The 20,049-nt window shown below is 36.9% G+C and overlaps 2 protein-coding genes across 3 annotated transcripts; one reads left to right on the top strand and one right to left on the bottom strand.

Moving 5' to 3' along the window:
• Positions 1–1,339: 1,339 nt before the first annotated feature.
• On the bottom strand, positions 1,340–8,271 carry actr1b (actin related protein 1B). Its single transcript, XM_039676116.2, has 11 exons — positions 8,030–8,271; positions 6,805–6,869; positions 6,152–6,227; positions 5,745–5,870; positions 4,705–4,829; positions 4,403–4,619; positions 4,178–4,270; positions 3,773–3,947; positions 3,629–3,690; positions 3,507–3,547; positions 1,340–1,828 (listed from the first exon to the last, which is right to left on the bottom strand). The coding sequence occupies exons 1-11, from the start codon at positions 8,075–8,077 to the stop codon at positions 1,726–1,728; spliced, it is 1,131 nt and encodes a 376-aa protein (XP_039532050.1). The 5' UTR covers positions 8,078–8,271; the 3' UTR covers positions 1,340–1,725.
• A 392-nt stretch (positions 8,272–8,663) lies between these two features.
• On the top strand, positions 8,664–13,960 carry marchf5l (membrane-associated ring finger (C3HC4) 5, like). Of its 2 annotated transcripts, none has more exons than XM_039676117.2 (7): positions 8,664–8,794; positions 9,210–9,309; positions 9,391–9,593; positions 10,733–10,863; positions 10,941–11,124; positions 13,136–13,302; positions 13,391–13,960. In XM_039676117.2, the coding sequence occupies exons 2-7, from the start codon at positions 9,281–9,283 to the stop codon at positions 13,550–13,552; spliced, it is 876 nt and encodes a 291-aa protein (XP_039532051.1). In that variant the 5' UTR covers positions 8,664–8,794; positions 9,210–9,280; the 3' UTR covers positions 13,553–13,960. The 2 variants fall into 2 exon arrangements, with proteins under 2 accessions (XP_039532051.1, XP_088982499.1); XM_089126373.1 differs by having other exon boundaries at positions 8,718–8,848.
• Positions 13,961–20,049: the final 6,089 nt, after the last annotated feature.

Raw genomic sequence — 20,049 nt, 5'->3', positions numbered from 1 at the left:
TAACAGCAACTAACTCCAAAATGTCATTATATAATTGTATAATATTAATAGCTATAGTAAAAGTTATATTATAGTTGATTTAGGGACCCTAAGAAAGATGAGTTTTGGGTGTATTAAAAAATGTCATACCAAGTCAAACCAATGTGACAAAATTCAGCAATCTTGCAAACCACTGTTAACAACATCAGCAAAAATGCACAAGAATCTGCTTTCATCAACAGAATGGACAGAGGCTTATTCCAGACATCATTAATTTATTTATCATACTGAATTTACAAAATTAAAAGAAAAAGCAACAATTGAAGAAACAGGTTTGTACATTTTAGTCCTTTTTGTCATTTATTTTTTGTGTGTTTTTTTTTAATGTTTTTAACAGTTTTGAATAGCAACCCACTGTACACAAGGCTTATGATGATATTTCTAGATCTTTAAAAAGAAAAACAACCAAGATGCTCTAACTTTCCAATGACGACACTGGAGTAAGGCGAATCCTAGGTTGGACAAACTGGACTTAAACGCAACCCTGCTACCCATCATCCCAATAGAGAGCAGCTCTCTTTCAACAAACACTACAGAAATACTAGTGCCAGAAGAGCTTCTAAATCCATTCGGCCACCCTCTGCCTTCTATAGCCACGTCAATCAGATTTACATAGAAATAACACACAATCTCTGTCATCCTGTTGTTTTCATGCACTAATCGGGAATTCGGGGAGAGTCTGAATTTACATCGAAATCGTGCCACAATGAGACGTCTTATGGCAACATGAAACTCACTGGACGACTTCATTAAAGCTTCAGTCCACAGCTTAACAATATGAGAATCATGGGAAATGTGAAATGTTCAGTGGAAGAAAAAGAAAAAAAACTCAAAAAGGGCTACTGCTCGCATCAAGTCAATTTCTGTGTGGGAACAGTTATGGTCTACAACTTAAAGCTGAAAAGCATAATTCTGAGAGCAAAATTTCTAGACCGTAAACAACTCCAAATGGTTCTTTACAGCCGCCCCTTTTCATAAACCGATGATTCCACATTAAAATGTACTGTATACTAATAATAACACTTTTCAAGCAGCGATAAACCTAGCTACCTACCGCGTACATTGTATTTCAGTATACATTATTAAGTTCCCTTGAGTGGTTTCAGCCTCGATACGGTCAAAGGGAGGGACACGGACAGGAAACGCAGTAGTGTCCATTACAGTGAATTGTTGTAGTGGTGAGCGATGCCTTTCCTATTGTATACGTTCGCAATTAACGCTGCAAAACACTCAAATGAATAAGAATAAAAATACTATGTTGACTCAACAACTTCGACCTCTTCGGTTCTGGAATGAAATTCTTACAACAGAGTAAAACATTCACCTTCATGTTTCATTAGAATAGATATGACAATATCATAGAGGGCAGGGTAAATAGTGTAATAAATATCTAAGCGCAGGATTGAAGCATTGGCTTTAAATGAAACAATAGTTAACAGTATTGACTGATGCCCTGGTGTTTGATGGGTGCAAAACGGGCAAGGGATGCCCGGTCGTATCCTGCCCCAAACTCGCTCTCAGGGTGTCCCGAACGAGAGCTGGGCAGAGGACACGGAAGGCATGCCTTAGCTGCGGATGGGAGGCCCGGCGGGTAGGTGGGTAGGGAGGGAAACAGAGGGAGGCCAAGCGAGAGAGGAGAGGGATGTGAAACCGCAGAGATCAGGGAGGCTGGTGGCCTAAACCCCATTAAAAAGTCTTCCGGTGGATGGCACGGGCGCGATCTTCCTCGTATTCTTTCTTGGAGACCCACATCTTCTTAAAGGTGTCGAGTGAAGCCAGGATAGATCCCCTATACAAAGCAGGAGGGAAAAACACCATAAAATCCATCCAAACAACTTAACTTAAAATACATAAACTACTGTTCAATAGTTTGGGGTAGGTAAGAAATCTCTTCTGTTTGATCAAAAACACAGTAAAACAGTAATACTGCAGTTTGTTTTCTATTTGAATATATTTAAAAAGAGTAATTGATTCCTGTACATTTTCAGCATCATTACTCCAGTCTTCAATACGTTACCCTTCAGAAATTATTCTAATTTTCCGATTTGCTGCTTAAGAAACATTTCTGATTATTATCAATGATGAACAAAGTTCAAAAGAACCGCATTTATTTTAAATATAAATCTTTTGTAACCTACTAAATGTATTTACTGTCACTTTTGCTTAATTGAATGCATCCATTGTTGAATAAAAGTATTAATTTCTTTCTTTATTTTAAACTGATCTCAAACTATTGAACGGTAATATTTTTTAAAAGGATTATTAAGAACACCATAATAATACTGTTTGACCCCCTTTCGCCTTCAGAACTGCCTTAATTCTACGTGGCACTGATTCAACAAGGTGCTGAAAGCATTCTTTAGAAATGTTGGCCCATATTGATAGGATAGCATCTTGCAGTTGATGGAGATTTGTGGGATGCACATTAAGGGCACGAAGCTCCCATTCCACCACATCCCAAAGATGCTCTATTGGGTTGAGATCTGTTGACTGTGGGGGACATTTTAGTACAGTCAACTCATTGTCATGTTCAAGAAACTAATTTGAAATGATTCAAGCTTTGTGACCTGGTACATTATCGTGCTGGAAGTAGCCATGAGAGGATGGGTACATAGTGGCCATAAAGGGATGGACATGGTCAGAAACAATGCTCAGGTAGGCCGTGGCATTTAAACGATGCCCAATTGGCACTAAGGGGCCTAAAATGTGCCAAGAAAACATCCCCCACACTATTGAACCACCACCACCAGCCTGCACAGTGGTAACAAGGCATAATGGATCCATGTTCTCATGTTTACACCAAATTCTGTCTCAACAGAAATCGAGACTCATCAGACCAGGCAACATTTCTCCAGTCTTCAACTTTCCAATTTTGGTGAGCTCTTGCTAGTTGTAGCCTCTTTTTCCTATTTGTAGTGGAGATGAGTGGTACCCGGTGGGGTCTTCTGCTGTTGTAGCCCATCCGCCTCAAGGCTGCGCGTGTTGTGGCTTCACAAATGCTTTGCTGCATACCTCGGTTGTAACGAGTGGTTATTTCAGTCAAAGTTGCTCTTCTATCAGCTTGAATCAGTCGGCCCATTCTCCTCTGACCTCTAACATCAACAAGGCATTTTCGCCCACAGGACTGCCGCATTATGGATGTTTTTTCCTTTTCACACCATTCTTTGTAAACCCTAGAAATGGTTGTGTTTGAAAATCCCGATAACTGAGCAGATTGGGAAATACTAAGACCGCCCCGTCTGGCACCAACAACCATGCCACGCTCAAAATTGCTTAAATCACATTTCTTTCCCATTCTGACATTCAGTTTGGAGTTCAGGAGATTGTCTTGACCAGGACCACACTCCTAAATGCATTGAAGCAACTGCCATGTGATTGGTTGATTAGATAATTGCATTAATGAGAAACTGAACAGGTGTTCCTAATAATCCTTTAGGTGAGTGCATAACATGTATACATGTTCTTACCCTATCCATGTTGAATAAAGTCTCTCCTGTGGTGCAGATATCTGAAACAAGAAAAAATATATTATTATTTAGTGACAACACAGTTCTCAAGCAAACTAACATTCCTTAAATGTGCCAGTCACCTTAATTTTAACGTCTTTTGGTGCAAGTTTCTTCACTTCACTTAACAACCGGTCTCCAAAACCTGAGGAACAACAAGACAGACCTTCAGTTTTCTCACTGGATGGAGAACTGAAAGAAGTTCTTGACTGAAATGTTTGCCTTACCTTTGAGGAGTGTTGAGCCGCCAGACAGCACTATGTTTGAGAAGAGGGTGCGTCGCAGATCCATGTCTGACTTCTGAATGGCAAAGGCTAGCACTTCATGAATACCCTCGCTCTCATCTCCAATCAGATCAGGCCTGAAGAGAAGCTCTGGAGCCCTGAACCGTGCCGGGCCAATCTGTGAGAGAAAAACAGCTGTGAGTAACACCAAATGGTTTACATGAGAACTAATCAGTGATTATCAGTGCACTTTATTGCAAAGATGAAAAAAACCTTAACCTTATGGAAGGTTATGAATGTCATTTCATTTTGACTTGAAAATGAAGTGAACCTCTACTGAATTTCAATTAAACTAGGATATGATACATCATTTTATACACTAACATCTACAGGTAAATTCATTCTTACATCTAGAGTGCTTCCGTCAGGTAGGGTGTATTGTGCTTTTTCAGTTTCTAGAGTTTCATCCTTCTGGGGGTTAAGGGAAAGGTAGCAGGCTCTCTGGAAAACAAATAAAAAAGCCTTTTTTCATTTTTTCTTCAACGTGACACATCTAACATCTAGATTATAATTGTCCTTAAAAAGGAACCGCGAAATAAAGTTTCATATAAATCGAGATGTGGAGTCTCGTACCTCCTTGATGGTGCGAACGACCTCGAACTCTGCAGAAGTGTGGAAATCGTAGCCTTCCTTGCGAAGGAGTAGGCGGAGGTATCGGGAGACGTCACGTCCGGCGATGTCTACGCGCATGATGGAATGTGGAATGGCGAAACCCTCGTATATGGGGACAGCGTGTGTCACACCATCTCCAGCATCCAGGACCACACCTGTGGTTCGGCCTGTGGCGTATCTGTCAGGCAGGAAACGAGTTTGCATGAGAGAGGGAGTATGAGGCGTGATATCAGGAAGAAGGACATTGAAAGCTATGAACTCACAAACTGAGCACCGCCTGCATGGAAATGAACAGCGCCGGCACGTTGAAGGTCTCGAAGAAAACCTCTGCCGCCCGTTCACGGTTTTTACTGGGGTTCAGTGGTGCCTCGGTCAACAGTACAGGATGCTGAAAGATACAGAAATAAATAAATGTCAGAACAATACAGCACATGACAGTGCTGTTAATTACTATTAAAAAAATGTTTGGTAATTAAAATAAAAATGGAGATCTAATAAAATATAAATATCAGATGTAAAACTTAAAAATGAGGGGGAAAAAAGCTTTTAAAAAAACAATTATTAATTATCAAAACAATAAGTAGATGAAAAAGTTTAACTTAAAATGTTTTCTTGGAAACTAACAGAAATCAATAAGTTATGTTGAAGTACTTAAAGGAGTAGTTCACTAATTCACACCAGACGATGAATAAGGGACTTATCTAGTGAAACGATCGATCATTTCAAAAACAAATAAAAAAGTTTAAGTTTTAAAAGCACAAATGTTCGCCTTGCTCTGTTCTGTGATGAGCGTTTGTGACTCTCCTGTTCAAACTCGTTCATCAAAATGAACAAATCTTTTTTCGAGTTATGACTCAAAGGGTTCTAGATCAGACCCTTATTCATCGTCTGGAATCGTTTAAAGCCCTTTGAAGCTGCACTGAACCTGTCATTTGGACCTTGAACCGTTTGGTTCCCATTGAAGTCCATTATATGGAGAAAATCCTGGAATGTTTTCATCAAAAACCTTAATTTCTTTTCGACTGAAGAAAGAAAGACGTGGACATCTTGGATGACATGGGGGTGAGTAAATTTTCAGCAAAAGTTTTTTTTTTTTTTAAAGGGAACTACTCCTTTAAAAATAAATGAACGCCAAATAGAAATATTTAAAAGAAAACAAAACAACAAATAAATATGCCTCTAACCCAATAACTAAAGCCTAACCCAAATATAAAAATAAAAACTTAAAAGAATGAAAAAATAATACTAATATAATTTTGGTGAAGATTAATACAAAGAAAATGAAGATAAATTCAATCCACACCTCCTCGGAGAAGGTCTGCAGCTGTTCCTTTGAGTACACATACTGCCAAATGCGCTCCATATCATTCCAGTCTTTCACGATGCCGTGTTCCATGGGATAGCGCACGGACAGCAGCCCCCTGTGCTCCTGCATATGACACAGATATAAAAGAACACATTATGATTTTACAATGCAACTTTAAGACAGCATGAAATCAAAACTGCCCCTTTCATTTGCACGTTATATTAACTTTTCTCTTCTGATGACATGCACAAAATATTATTAACCAACAGCATCACAGGTTAAATCAAGACCCACACAATAATATTTACTGAATACTGTTGCACATTACGGAAGTTCAATGCATTGTGAATGTCAAGAAAAAACACATTTTTTAATAGAGACATGTACTTTAAATAAAGTTTTACCTCGGCTTTGGGTCCAATAAACAGATCACCCTCAAGGGCACCGGCCATCACCCGAACATGCTTGGGTCGCCCCACACTAGAAATAAACCGTTCTGGTTAACATAACACCACAACGTGTGTACGTGTATTTTGTTTTAATGTTTTTGAAAGAAATCTCTGATGCTCACCAAGGCTGCATTTATTTGATCAAAAAATACAATCAAAATAGAATTTTGTGACATAATTATTACAATTTAAAACAACTATTGGCTATTTTAATATGTTTTAAAATGTAATTTATTCATGTGATGCAAAACCGAATTTTCAATATCATTACTCCAGTCTTCAGTGTCACATGACCCTTCAGAAATAATTTGAATATGCTTAATTGCTGCTAAAGAAAATTTTTTATTCATATCAATGTTGAAAACAGTGCTGCTTAATATGTTTCTGTTAACCATGATACATGTATTTCAGGATTCTTTGATGAATAGAAAGTTCAAAAGAATGCAATTTATTTAAAATAGAAATCTTTTGTAACATTAAATGTCTTTACTGTCACTTTTGATCGATTTAACACAACCTTGCTGAATAAAATTCTAAATTTCTTTAAACCTCTGAGCCCAAAACTTTGAAGATTTTTTTTTCAATGTACCAATCAAATGGTTACTCACTAATTTGGGAAACAGTATTTAGGGATCTGATCTCCAGCAAAGCCAGCCTTAATAACTCCAGAACCCTGTAAGAGAAAAAAAAGAAAATTAAACTCCAATTGTACAGGGAGTAAACTGTATAAGTAAAATGGGTAACACTTTATTTTACAGTGTCCTTGTAACAAATATTACATGTAGTTACTGTAATAACTATAACTATAAATGATGCATAATTACACACAACTAACCAAACCTCAATCCTATAAAACCATATAGTAAGTATAACCCTATAGTAAGTAAGTATAACCCTATTGTAAGTAGAGTTAAGTATTATTACACAGTTCTTAAATGCATAATTACACTGTAAAAAAATGTTTAACAGTAAACTGTATGAACTAGTCAGTCTATATAAACTCAAACAGTGAATGTGTTGTAAAGTGATTCATCTAATGTTCTGAACCCTCCTTGTTTGATCTAGAGTCATGAGACACAGCTGGAGGGAGCAACAAGACATTCAACCAGAGATCGAGACACTGTGAGAAAACATCCCCATGTTCCATCCCCGATAGTATATTATAATATCACTCTAGTTTATTCCCTGTATGTATCCCAATATCACTGCCATGGATTAAGTTTACATTATTTTGACAACCTGTGACTTTCATTCAGGGTTTGGGTTTACCGAGCTCCCACCTTAAATCTGATTAAAGGTAGCATAATAGTTCTCCATCTATTGCTCCACTCTTCTGGCTTGTGTTAAAATCAATTTTGTAATTTATAAAAATTATTTCAAACTATGAAATGTGGCTGTAAATACAAGGCGGGGTCACAGACAGCCATCTTGGCAACAATAACAACTCCAGCTAAAATACAGGGTTTTATTTGATATATTTTGTATGACAACCATGCGTCTTGCGATATTTCATTAATATGAACAATAATGGAATCATTTATTTGACATTTGAGAAATTAATTCAAAGAGCCATTGAAATGAGCACCAAATCAGCTTTACACCGATACTTCATACTGAGCACAGAATGCCTCAGAATAACGCATTTATGACAGACACACTGTTATGGTTTACATGATGAAGTTATTAGACGTGCATCAGACTGTGCACAATAAATAAAATCTAAAACAAAATCTAATTTAGCATTGCCCGGCTAGCGCAGGGTTTGGCACAATGGCATTAGCTTTAGCCTCTTAGCACAGACTGGGTGTGGAGGGCTGCTGACATCATACTCACATTATCAATCACAACCGGCTGGTTGGCTATAATATCATACGACTCCATGTTCAGCCTGCGCTTGTGTGCGTTTTTCGGTCAACTCGTTCGCAAGAAGCAACGTTTATGATTTTCTGTTCATGTAAATAAAAAATAACCGTCGCTGCTTGGCAGTAAAACCACAGGCTGAGCGGTGATGCGTCAACCGAACCTCACTGTGGAGGGAGCCAATCAAACCCACGAGACAAGGAGATGACTGACAGCTCATTTAGCCAATAGTCATTTGTTTCTGAGCGGTTCGAAGGCGCATTTGACAACCTGCTAGACAAAAATAAATAAATAAATAAATTTCAGGTTCAGGTTCAGAAACAAATGACTGGAAATGGTAATTGGAAATGGTATTTAATTTCTTGTTTTTTTGGGGGCAAAATAATGGAGAGGAATAATGCACACGACTGCAGTAGCAGAGAGGAAGTTTAAAAAAAAAACTTAAAAAATATTGAATTCGCATATTGCATTTTGAAAAATTATCCAACACACTTAATTTACTTTTTTTATTTATTTAAGCATTCTCTTACAATAAGTCATAAATACATTCGTGGTTAAAAATGAAACGGATAATATAGCAAGTTTGGGACATTTATTTTGACAACCGGAAGTAGCTTATCAGGAAATAGTTCTTCATGAGGTTGTTGTTCTGTCCTCCGAGAAATTGAAAGTGTCAAATCAGACAGAGATCCAAACTAAACGACTATCCGAAAAGATTAATCTACAAAACATCTTCAGGTGAGGATCTTCATTTGAATTCAATCAACAATGGTGGCTGATTGACCAGTTGTGGTATGTTTATTGCTGTAAAAACTTAAATGTTGAAGAATGTGGCTGTTTGTTTACATTGAGTCATTCCAAGTGAAAATTGCCCTGACATTCACACGTGATCAAGGCCTGATTAACACAAACATAATAATAATGTAATTGCAAAACATTTATAGCGCATCTTTCATACAAAGACAGACGTTAGAACATTAAATATTATGTAACTATCATGCCATGAATCATATCATATCCTATACTACAGTTAAAATACCTTTTATTGAGATATTTGTAATTTCTGTAATATAAATGATGCTGACTACTACACTAATATAAGATCAATCATATTATGTCTTTAGCTCCAAGTATTAATGATCTCTGTTAACAGGTGTTGTACACTGAGCCTGCTCTGGCTCACTCATGTTGGAGCTGGAGACCGTGGATCAAACCTGACACAAGATGGCCTGTGTAGATGAACCTCCAGAGAAGTGAGTTTTTCCATTTGATGTGAATCACCATTTAGTAGAACTCTTAGATATCATATGTGCTCACTAACATCTCAACAACAGGCACTGCTGGGTTTGTTTTGCCACGGAGAAGGAGGATCGTGCTGCAGAATGGGTCAGTCCGTGCCGCTGTAAGGGCTGCACTAAGTGGATCCATCAATCATGCTTACAGCGTTGGCTTGACGAAAAACAGAAGGGAAACAGTGGTGGAGCCGTCAGCTGCCCGCAATGTGGCACTGAATATCATATAGTTTTCCCCAAAATGGGTAAGTATTTGCACTTCACCTTTTTGAATGGAGACTTACTGATACCAGTTCCCTCTTTCGTTCCTATGTCTTGTCATGGACTCTTACATATTTTATGCATATCCTTATTGCACCAGATCACTGCCCGTTTATAAAAAAAATTCTGGATAATTTTGTCCTGATAAGAATGTAGTATCTAACAACCAGTGTTGTTATTATCTAAAACTAAACTATTAAAATATTTTTTGTTAACTGATGTAAATAAAATATTAGATGGAAAACATAAACTTAAATGTGAATAATCATTGAAATACTGAAATAAGTGTTAAGTTGAAATGATTTTTGTTAACTGAAATAAAGATGAGATAAATTATAAATGTTAAATGAAAATTTAAAAATAAAAAAATTAAATTAAAAGTAATACTGAAATAAAATAAGTGTAATTTGAAATACAAAAAATAATGAAACCCAAATAAACAGAAGTTAAAAACTATTAAACATATTTGTTAACTGAAATAAAGCTGAAATAAATTAAAAATATTTAAATATTTAATGGGAAATTTAAACTTAAAAAAAATGTGAAGGAAAATTGAAATACTGAAATAAAATAAGTCTAAGTGTAAGTGTAAAAATTGTTAACTGAAATAAAGCTGAGATAAATGAAATATAAATATTAATGAAAAACTTGAACTTAAAAAAATGTAAACGAAAATTGAAATTCTAAAATTGCTATAATATTTTTAAAACTCAAATAAAAAAATTAATTAAAAAAATGGTGAAAGCATAAAAAGCAAGCTGAAATTAAAATGAAAACGGTCAAAATAAATGTTCAAAATATTAATAATTACTCTTAAAAGTGACACGAGATGAAGGCCAAGTATAGTAACACACTACTCGGAATAGTGTCCTTTGTATTTAAATAATATGTAAGTAATACTAAATATTGTTTTGTATAACGGTTTTGCACTCATTTTCACTTATCATTTAAGTACATCATCATCATGTATTTAATTTTTTGACAAAGTAGCCCAGAAAATGTGACAAAAGTGCACAGATGCTGTGTGGGCTTACTAATGACTAATACTCTGTCATTCTGTGTGACTGTTATTTTGGTCATTGAATAGGGAAGTGTTAAATGTGTGGTTTTGTCTCTCTTCCAGGGCCTCTGGTGTACTTCCTCCAGCAGGTGGATCGAGCTCTGTCCCGGGCAAGTCCGTTTGCTGCGGCTGGAGTCGTGGTGGGCACCGTTTATTGGTCAGCCGTGACCTACGGCGCCGTCACGGTTATGCAGGTGCGTTGAAGACAGGAGGAAGAAAGGAGCTTGGCTCTCCTTGGCTCTTTTGAACACTCTTTCTTCTCTGTTTTTAGGTGGTGGGGCATAAGAAGGGTCTGGATGTGATGGAGCGTGCGGATCCTCTCTTCCTGCTCATGGGTTTACCCACCATCCCCGTCATGCTGGTACTGGGGAAAATGATCCGCTGGGAGGATTACGTGGTGCGGCTCTGGCAGCGACACTCTTCCAAGCTTCAGATCTTCAGTGGGCTTGTACCTGGTATGTGGAAGACAGGGTTAAACTGGGCTGTAGTTCATTGTTGTTCTTGATACTTAAAGGTGTTAAATGTAATTTTTCTTCTAAAATGAATCCTTTTTTTATTGCCTGTGTGAGAAGGGGTTGTAATCACACATTACAATGATCCACTTGTCGGGTTTTGCTAATACCTCTGAAGGCCAGTATTCCTATTTCAATGTGAAGTCGCCGGGTCGGATGTGACGTGCATGCGCGCTCCCGAGCCTCTCTGATGTGTTATTCTTCGTTGTGTTGAAAGTCTCAGTGTGGCCGGTAGTGAGTGCTAGCTCTTGAGTTCGAGCATGCACATGAACATGAGCGCTCTTGTTGCAATCTGAAACATCACCGCTAGAGGCCGCTAAAAACTACATATAGCACCTTTAAACTAAAACTGTGAATTTAAACTAAAATTGAAATTAAATCTATCTATATCTTATATCTGACAAAAGCACATAAGAAAATTACTTAAGCTTAAACTAAATTTAGAATGCAAGGTTTTATTTTTATATTTTCAGTTTTCATTTAGATTAAAGTTTGTTTTAGTCATTTTGTTATTAAGAAAAACTATTATATTTTGCTTTAATTCATTTTTATATTTTCAGTTAATTTGATAAAGTACTAATATTACTAACATTGAAATGGAAATAAAAAAATCTAAATATAATTGTTTAATAAACAAACATAAATGACTATAACCTAATCTAAAATGAAACCTTTTATTTTTGTTTAAGTTTTAGTCATTTTGTTATTTGCTTTTGTCATTATATATAAAAACGCTTTTCTTTAAGCGTTTATTTTTATGAAAAGTGTGGAATTTTCATTTTAGTTTGGTTGTCACTTTTTATTTGATTTTGTTATATTTATTTTTAAATATTATATTTAGCTTTTTTATTATAATTTTTGTTCTTCAACAAATTCCCTTTAATTTTTATATTTTCAGTTAAGTCAATAAAGTATGGAACTGGTCGACTTTTTACCTCGCAATTCTGACTTTGAATTTATTTCTCAGAATTGCGAAATATAAAGTCAGAATTGCGTGATATAAAGTCAGAATTGATTGATATAAAGTTGAAATTGCATGTTGTAAAGTCAGAATTGTGAGATATAAACAATTCTGAGGGGAAAAAAGTCTGTTTTTTTTTCCTTAGAATTGGCCTGATAATTCACAATTGCGAGTTTATATATTTGAGATATAAACTCGCAATTGTCAGAGAAAAAAGGCAGAATTGTGAGAAAAAGTCTAAATTCTGTTTTTTTTTCTCGCAATTGCGACTTTATTACTCAGAATTGTGACTTTATTTCTCGCAATTGTGACTTATTTCTCAGAATTGCGACTTTATATCTCGCAAGTGTGACTTTCTCTGAATTGCGACTTTATTTTTCAGAATTGTGACTTTATTTCTCGCAATTGTGACTTTGTTTCTCAGAATTGCGACTTTATTTCTCAGAATTGCGACCTTAAATCTTGCAATTGCGACTTTATTTCTCAGAATTGCGACTTTATATCTCGCAGTTGCGACTATTTCTCAGAATTGCGACTTTGTTTCTCAGAATTGCAACCTTAAATCAGAATTGTGAATTTATATCCTGCAATTGTGACATTATTTCTCACAATTCTGCTTTCATATCTCGCAATTGTGAGATTCAGTGGCAGAAAACAAGCTTAAAGTACTAAAATGACTATAACTGAAATTAAAAAAGCTAAATATATACTGTTTATATTTTTTTTAAATAAAAGCTAATTCAAAATATTATTAAATACTATAACAGTATGTTATACATAATACTAAAATAACATCCATTTATCCAAAAATATACATTTTGACATTATTTACTTACCCTCTCATTATAAACCCATTTTAATATGTATAAATATTTAGTGGATAGCTCATTTTTGTATGAACTGTTCTTTTAAAGCATATTAAAATGGATGATTTACTCTCATAATCATACCATAAACCATTTTTGAAGTGCAAACTATAATTTGTTTGCCCAGGGATGAGTCGTGCTCTGCCCCGTGCCCCAGCAGAAGGCGGATACGGAGGAGACCATCTCTCTGTGTCTCGCACCCTGTGTGGAGCGCTCATCTTCCCCTCCATCGCCAGCCTGGTGGGTCGTCTCCTGTTCCGCAGAGTCACGTCAAACCTGCAGCGCACCATCCTGGTGAGAGTCCACAGCCCCGAGCGCCTATACCATACAACCTGGAATTACATAAGCAAGTGCAAAGCCTAACCCAGTTTTCCTCTTCCAGGGTGGCATTGCCTTCGTGGTGATTAAGGGAGTCCTGAAAGTGTATTTCAAACAGCAGCAGTACCTCATCCAGGCCAACAGACACATCCTGAATTACCCTGAGCCCGAGGGACGAGCAGACGGCGCTGTGGAGGACGACAACGAAGACAGTAGCAATGAATGAAGAGGATGCACTTGAGGAAATCAACTAAGGAACTGTAGTATATGATTCGCAGAATAAAAATACATATTTACGGATGTTTCAAGACATAATTTTTCAGCTTCACATGGCTCTAATATAGCACAAACACATTTGCTATGTGTTATTATAATGCAATGATGGATGAAATTCTTTCAGCTGTGAGAAACTCTTGCTGGGGTGTTGAAGTCCTTGTAATAGCGAAATGCACCTTCAGATGGCGCCAAAACAAAGCTGGAAACTGCACGGTGCACTGATGTCTGGTGAAGAAAGACATTGTTATTTATGCTGCAAATGTACCAGCAGAATCATGGAATGAGAGTTTATTGAACCTAAGGCAATACACACTTGCTCTTTAAAGGCAATTACTAATAAAGATAATACACCCAGAAACTTTGACTTTGATGCATTACTGTAAGCATTTTTTGATAAAGGTGGTACAACCTGGGAAAAAAGATTAATTTGCGTAATATGGGCAAGACCAGTCCAGAATCAGATGTCATATTTGACCCCAAAATCACAAGATTTTATATTTGTTTTACATTATTCACGTATTTTGCTTAAAGAAAATAAAATCAATTTTTAGAAACGTTAAGATTGGTTGCATTATTACATTATTAGGAGGTACAACATCTGGATCATTTCACTCCAAAAACTGAAGAAATAAGAAGTAATATTCTGCATAAAGATATATTTCTAGAGTTATTACATTGTTTTTGTTTTTTTGCATTGGATTTGTGCTGTATTAAATGTATTTTCAGACTGAATTTAAATGAGCTGTAATGCACTTGGACATTTATTATTATATGAGATTTGATAAACAAGGTTCGGGAGGACCAGGTGCAGTTAATTAACTCAATCAGCACAAGTGGAGAGCAATCAGTAATCAATTTAGGACACGATAAATAACAGCAGAACCCACACTTGTTCCTTGACAGTTTATCAGCATCCCACCTCCACCCCATCTCCTCTCTTTTAGTTCCATCTCTAGTTCCATCGGAGTACTTTGGGTTCGGGCAGAAATTCCGAGCTCGGAGCCCTCCACCTGGACAGCACGCCAAGTATGCATAATCTTTATCATAATAATTATATGTAGATGTAAATTTGTGAATATATTATTAGTGTATGTTTCTCATGTTAATGCAAAAGGCCTTTATGTATAATAAAATAAAAATATATATATACACTCACCTAACTAATACTGTGTTTGACCACATTTCTAGTCTTCAACTGTCCAATTTTGGTGAGCTCTTGAAAATTGTAGCCTCTTTTTCCTATTTGTAGTGGAGATGAGTGGTACCTGGTGTGGTCTTCTGCTGTTGTAGCCCATCCGCCTCAAGGTTGTGCGTGTTGTGTCTTCACAAATGCTTTGCTGCATACCTCGGTTGTAACGAGTGGTTATTTCAGTCAGCTTGAATCAGTCGGCCCATTCTCCTCTGACCTCTAGCATCAACAAGGCATTTTCGCCCACAGGACTGCCGCATACTGGATGTTTCCCCCTTTTCACACCATTCTTTGTAAACCCTAGAAATGGTTGTGCGTGAAAATCCCAGTAACTGAGCAGATTGTGAAATACTCAGACCGGCCCGTCTGGCACCAACAACCATGCCACGCTCAAAATTGCTTAAATCACCTTTCTTTCCCATTCTGACATTCAGTTTGGAGTTCAGGAGATTGTCTTGACCAGGACCACACCCCTAAATGCTCGCCTTACTCTGTTCTGTGATGCCCGTTCGCGACTCTCTTGTTCGAACTCATTCATCAAAATGAATGAATCTTTTTTCGAGTCATTTCATTCATTCAACGAACAAAATTAACAAAATGACTCGAAAAAAGATTTGTTCGTTTTGATGAACGAGTTCGAACAAGAGAGTCGCGAACGCTCATCACAGAACAGAGCAAGGTGAGCATTTGTGCTTATAAAAGTTAATTTTTTATTTATTTTTGAAATGACCGATCATTTCGCTAGATAAGACCTTTATTCATCATCTGGTAGCATTAAAGCCCTTTGAAGCTGCACTGAAACTCTCATTTGGACCTTAACACTGTTGGAGTGCATTGAAGTCTGTTATATGGAGAAGAATCCTATAATGTTTTCATCAAAAACCTTAATTTCTTTTCGACTGAAGAAAGAAAGACATGGACATATTGGATGACATGGGGGTGAGTAAATTATCACCAAAAGTTTTTTTTTTAAGTGAACTAATCCTATGGGGCCAGTTGTTCAAAACATTTAATCTGGATCAAAATGATCCGGATTTGGAAATCCCATTTTTTCCTATCCAGGATCAGGTAATCCATCTTACTTTTATGCCAGTTTTTCAAAGCAACATTGGACTGGATCACCCTGATCCAGATACAGTTTTCCAGATTACCAAATCCAGATTACCAGTGCTCCAAATGGGACAACATTTCGCAATGTGGGCTACCAGCTATGTAAAGAACAGGTAGAAGAGCCAACATGGGGTCACTGTAAATGTTTCTTATTTTAAGACAAAACACAAATGGGGACAAGATAATTTTTATTTTATTTTTACTTTACTATACTGAATAGCTTAATTGTTAGCCTACGTCTACTTTATCACTGTTACAACGGTTACAAGTCAAGTGCAAAATATAAATAAAAGTATATACACTAAATGATACAAATGTATTATATGACCAATTTTAAGTTTTACTACATTTCCTTCCTGAAATCTACCTTGAAATCCTACCCCCTGTTGGGATCAGGATAATCCTGTTTTTTTTAATTTTTTTTTTATTTTTTTTATCAAAGTTATCCAAATCCCACTGACAAGTTTTGAACAACACAAACCTAAGGTTTGATCCAGATTAAAACTAGGATTGGATTCTCTGATATAATCTGATTTCAGATTCCTTCTTTCCCTTTTGAACAACCCGTTTTCAAGATTTGATCCAATCCGATAACCAAAATCCGATCAGCCTACCTTTGAACAACTGGCCCTTAATAATTATTAAAACCTACTGCAATAATTGAAGAAATATTTTTAAAATTCGATTTTTTTATTATTATTTTCAGTAGCAGAAATGGACATAGGCTACATATTGCATTAATATTAATAAGTAACATCAAAGTCTCTCAAAATACAAAATTAAAAAGAAAAAAAAATTTATAGAACAAAAAATAAATTGCATTGGTTTTACTGGGATGGAGGAAGTTTTATTTATTTTTAGGTGTCCACCGGTCACTTTTGACAGGGAAGATAACAAAGGGTGCACCCAAATGAAGACCTGAGTGTTGCCGAACGCAGAACAGTGATGTTCTTCGTGTTAATCGACGAGTCGTCGAGTTTTCCCGCTCCCCGTCTGCCTGTTTGGCCCATATGGCGGCCAGAGCGAACCCTTCACACTGAGAGCGAGTGTCGGCACTCCGGCTGCCTTTTGAAGGAATGGCGAAGACCAAGACTGAAGGCACCCCATTAATATTCTTCTTTGCTTCTGATCTCTTATTTCTTTATTTCTGAGGGGAAAAAAACTATGAATAATGTAAAAGTTTGCAGATGGTAAACGGCTGGCTGGGAGAAAAGACAGCAGGGGGAGCGCGATCGGCTCACCCGGGATGACTTCATTTGGGTTTAAAAATACACCCCCGCTCACAGCCGCAGAACTGGAGCAGCGCGCGCCTAAAACAGACCTCTGGCTCTGGGATTGTTTGTCGCTCATTTTTAAACATCTCTGCCAAGTACAGTTGCCTACGGCAGACAGTCAGGCTTTATTAAAGCTGTCAAACACAGTCAGAAGTGGAACGTATAGCGTTAGGCCTACTTTCATGACGCAGAAAATCTTAAACCCCACAATGCTTGTCAGACACTTACGGGCCATAAACATAGATGTAATCGGCCTACTTCGCACATTAAGTTAACATTTTCTCATTTGGCAGACGCCAAAGCGACTTTCATTGCATTTCAAGGTAAGTTATATTTTACATTCGTAGTTCTTGCTTTCGAACCCATGCAAGCGCCAGCACCTACTGTTTGAGATGCAGGAAAGATGCAAGTAGGCTAAATGCCTTCATTTTAAGGTATTTTCACCAAATATGAAATCAAAAGATTTGGATCGATGAAGATTCAAAAATTAGACAAAATGACACCAGAAGTTCATGTCACAGCCTTTGAGCAACGTTACCCATTTTATTTTATGATATATTTAGTGGTCTACCTTCCTTGATGCTCCAGATGGAAGGAAATGTAACTAGAATCATATCATCTATAAAATGATAGTCTATGCAAATGTATAAACACAGCAGAACCAGAGCAAAAAATGTCTTAAAACAATGACTCATTAGCTATGGCTATAACTCTCGTGGGTAATTCTGTTCTGCAGCCTTCCTTTTTTTAAATCTAACTTTCAAAGCATAAATATTCCTAGTGTATTTTTTAAGGAAGTATTTGTATAAAATAGTATATCAAGGCCTTCTTTCAAAAAATAGGCATGGTCACTTAAACTTTATGAATTTTATGGCTTGGTATTTTGCACAATATTGAATGACAGATTGGGGAAACCCCTAAAGTTAAGGCCCATTCATGGTTCAACTATAGTTTTCAAAAATAATTAAATGTAAAAGAATAGCACACCACACCACAGTCCACACCACAACTGTATGATAACCACACAGAAGAATGAAATTTTAATCACTTTTATAACGATTTTGTTCCAAGCTGATAACGATGAAAACTGCCAGCCAAAGAATCCATCCTGCTTTAAAGGGTTGATGAACTAAGAAATCAAAATTTCCTTGAGCTTTTGACATCTAAGAGGTCATCATATTATAAGAATATCCTGTAAGTTTCAGAACTGAAAACGTCCTTGTTAGTCCAATAAAAGCTTATATTGACACCAGCCTCAGCAAACGACTCGTTTTTCAAAGTGGGAAACTATGACGTCAAAGAGGATAAAACACCTCCCTCACAGAAGATGATCAACGCCTACTTCAACACTGCCGGTTTAGCCCCGCCCACCGATTCGCGCATTACACGCATAGCTAAATAACATAGATGCCTACCTCGTGATGACAAACCGGATGGAGCTACCGAGCAATACAAAATATTGTGGAGTGCCTGGTTGTGGAAGACAGTCGCTGCATAAGCTTCCTCTGGATTCCAATAGGACTGCATGGATAAACTTTATTTTTAATGACGTTCCAGCTGATGAGAGTAAAACGTTGTCCGTCTGTCCGCTTCATTTCACTGAGAATTGTTTTGTAAACAACACTGGATTTGCAGACCGATTAGAATAAAGAGTCTTCAGTGCGAGACGCCCAACTGAGCGTTCTTCAGCTAGGCTCCAAACTAGGGTACAAAATAGCCTATAACTTATTCATTTTGATGTTTCTGAATGCAAAAACCATGCGATCGTCATAAACTGACATCAGACAACAATATAATAAAACTTAAAAAGCCAGTTAATGACCCCTTTAAAGAGCTCGAGCATTTAAAGCGGCAGACAACTGTAGCGGCATATAATAAACAGAACGATATCGTGAATCGTGCGTTGGTGTGGATACTATATTCGTTCTTAGTGTAAATTGCCCTTTATCCAGTTAGCCAATGCACCTAAGAATTTGTATTAGGCTATCTTTTTTTATTAATAAATACATTTTTGTAATATCAAACAGGATGAAATGTGAAAACAACAACTAATACCAGAAAACATCACAGAATTCATGAAATCCATTGCTAACCATTACTGATGCTCAAGCCTTCGTTTCCCCACCAAAAGTATGTCACTTCCGGGATGATGTAATTGAGGAACTGGCTTAGTTAAATGCAATACTAAATGGATAAATTAACCACAATGTTAACTTAACTATGAAAAAATGATTCTATTTCTTGTTTCATAATTTATCCAATAAACTTGAAAATGTGCTATATAGCTGGGGCATTTCCCTCAAACATCCAAGACTATCAAAATGTGCTGCATTAGCAAGTAGCCTAAATCTGATCGCAGAAACACTATAGGGGAGATTCTGTCATATCAAGCACTACACATCAAAGCTGCTGGGCTTACTTATATGACGTATGAATAAATGAACAAAAGTGGGGCTCATTTTCGATTAGAGTATTGCAGATAACCCACGGCAAGCAAATAAACTGTGATGAGAATTATAAAACAGATAGGAGATGAGAGTGACAATCCCTCTGGACAAATGATGATTATCCGTTTTCTATAAGCTTTATTTTGCTGGTGCGTCCCCAGAGGCTTCGGCCTACACATCCTACACGAACCAATGGATAGTCTTCAAACACTTCACTTTCGGTTATTATTAGTGACCTGCTGGAAATCAATGGCAATTTAAAATAAGTCCATCTTATCAAGAATGAGAAAACAAGATTAGCCAAAAAGCTTTTATCTGTGTGCCACACGTTTCATCTCCTCTAATAAGAAACCGCGGCAGCAGTGGAAAAGAAATGGGACACGTGAGACAGCAGATCAAGTGGCCTGAGATTAGTAACACCTCTAAA

Source organism: Pimephales promelas, chromosome 23 (assembly GCF_988280905.1).
Source record: "Pimephales promelas chromosome 23, fPimPro1.hap1.1, whole genome shotgun sequence".
NCBI classification, from domain to species: domain Eukaryota; kingdom Metazoa; phylum Chordata; class Actinopteri; order Cypriniformes; family Leuciscidae; genus Pimephales; species Pimephales promelas.
The sequence above is the reverse complement of the archived record's forward strand: the minus strand, read 5'-3'. Positions and strand labels throughout refer to the sequence as shown.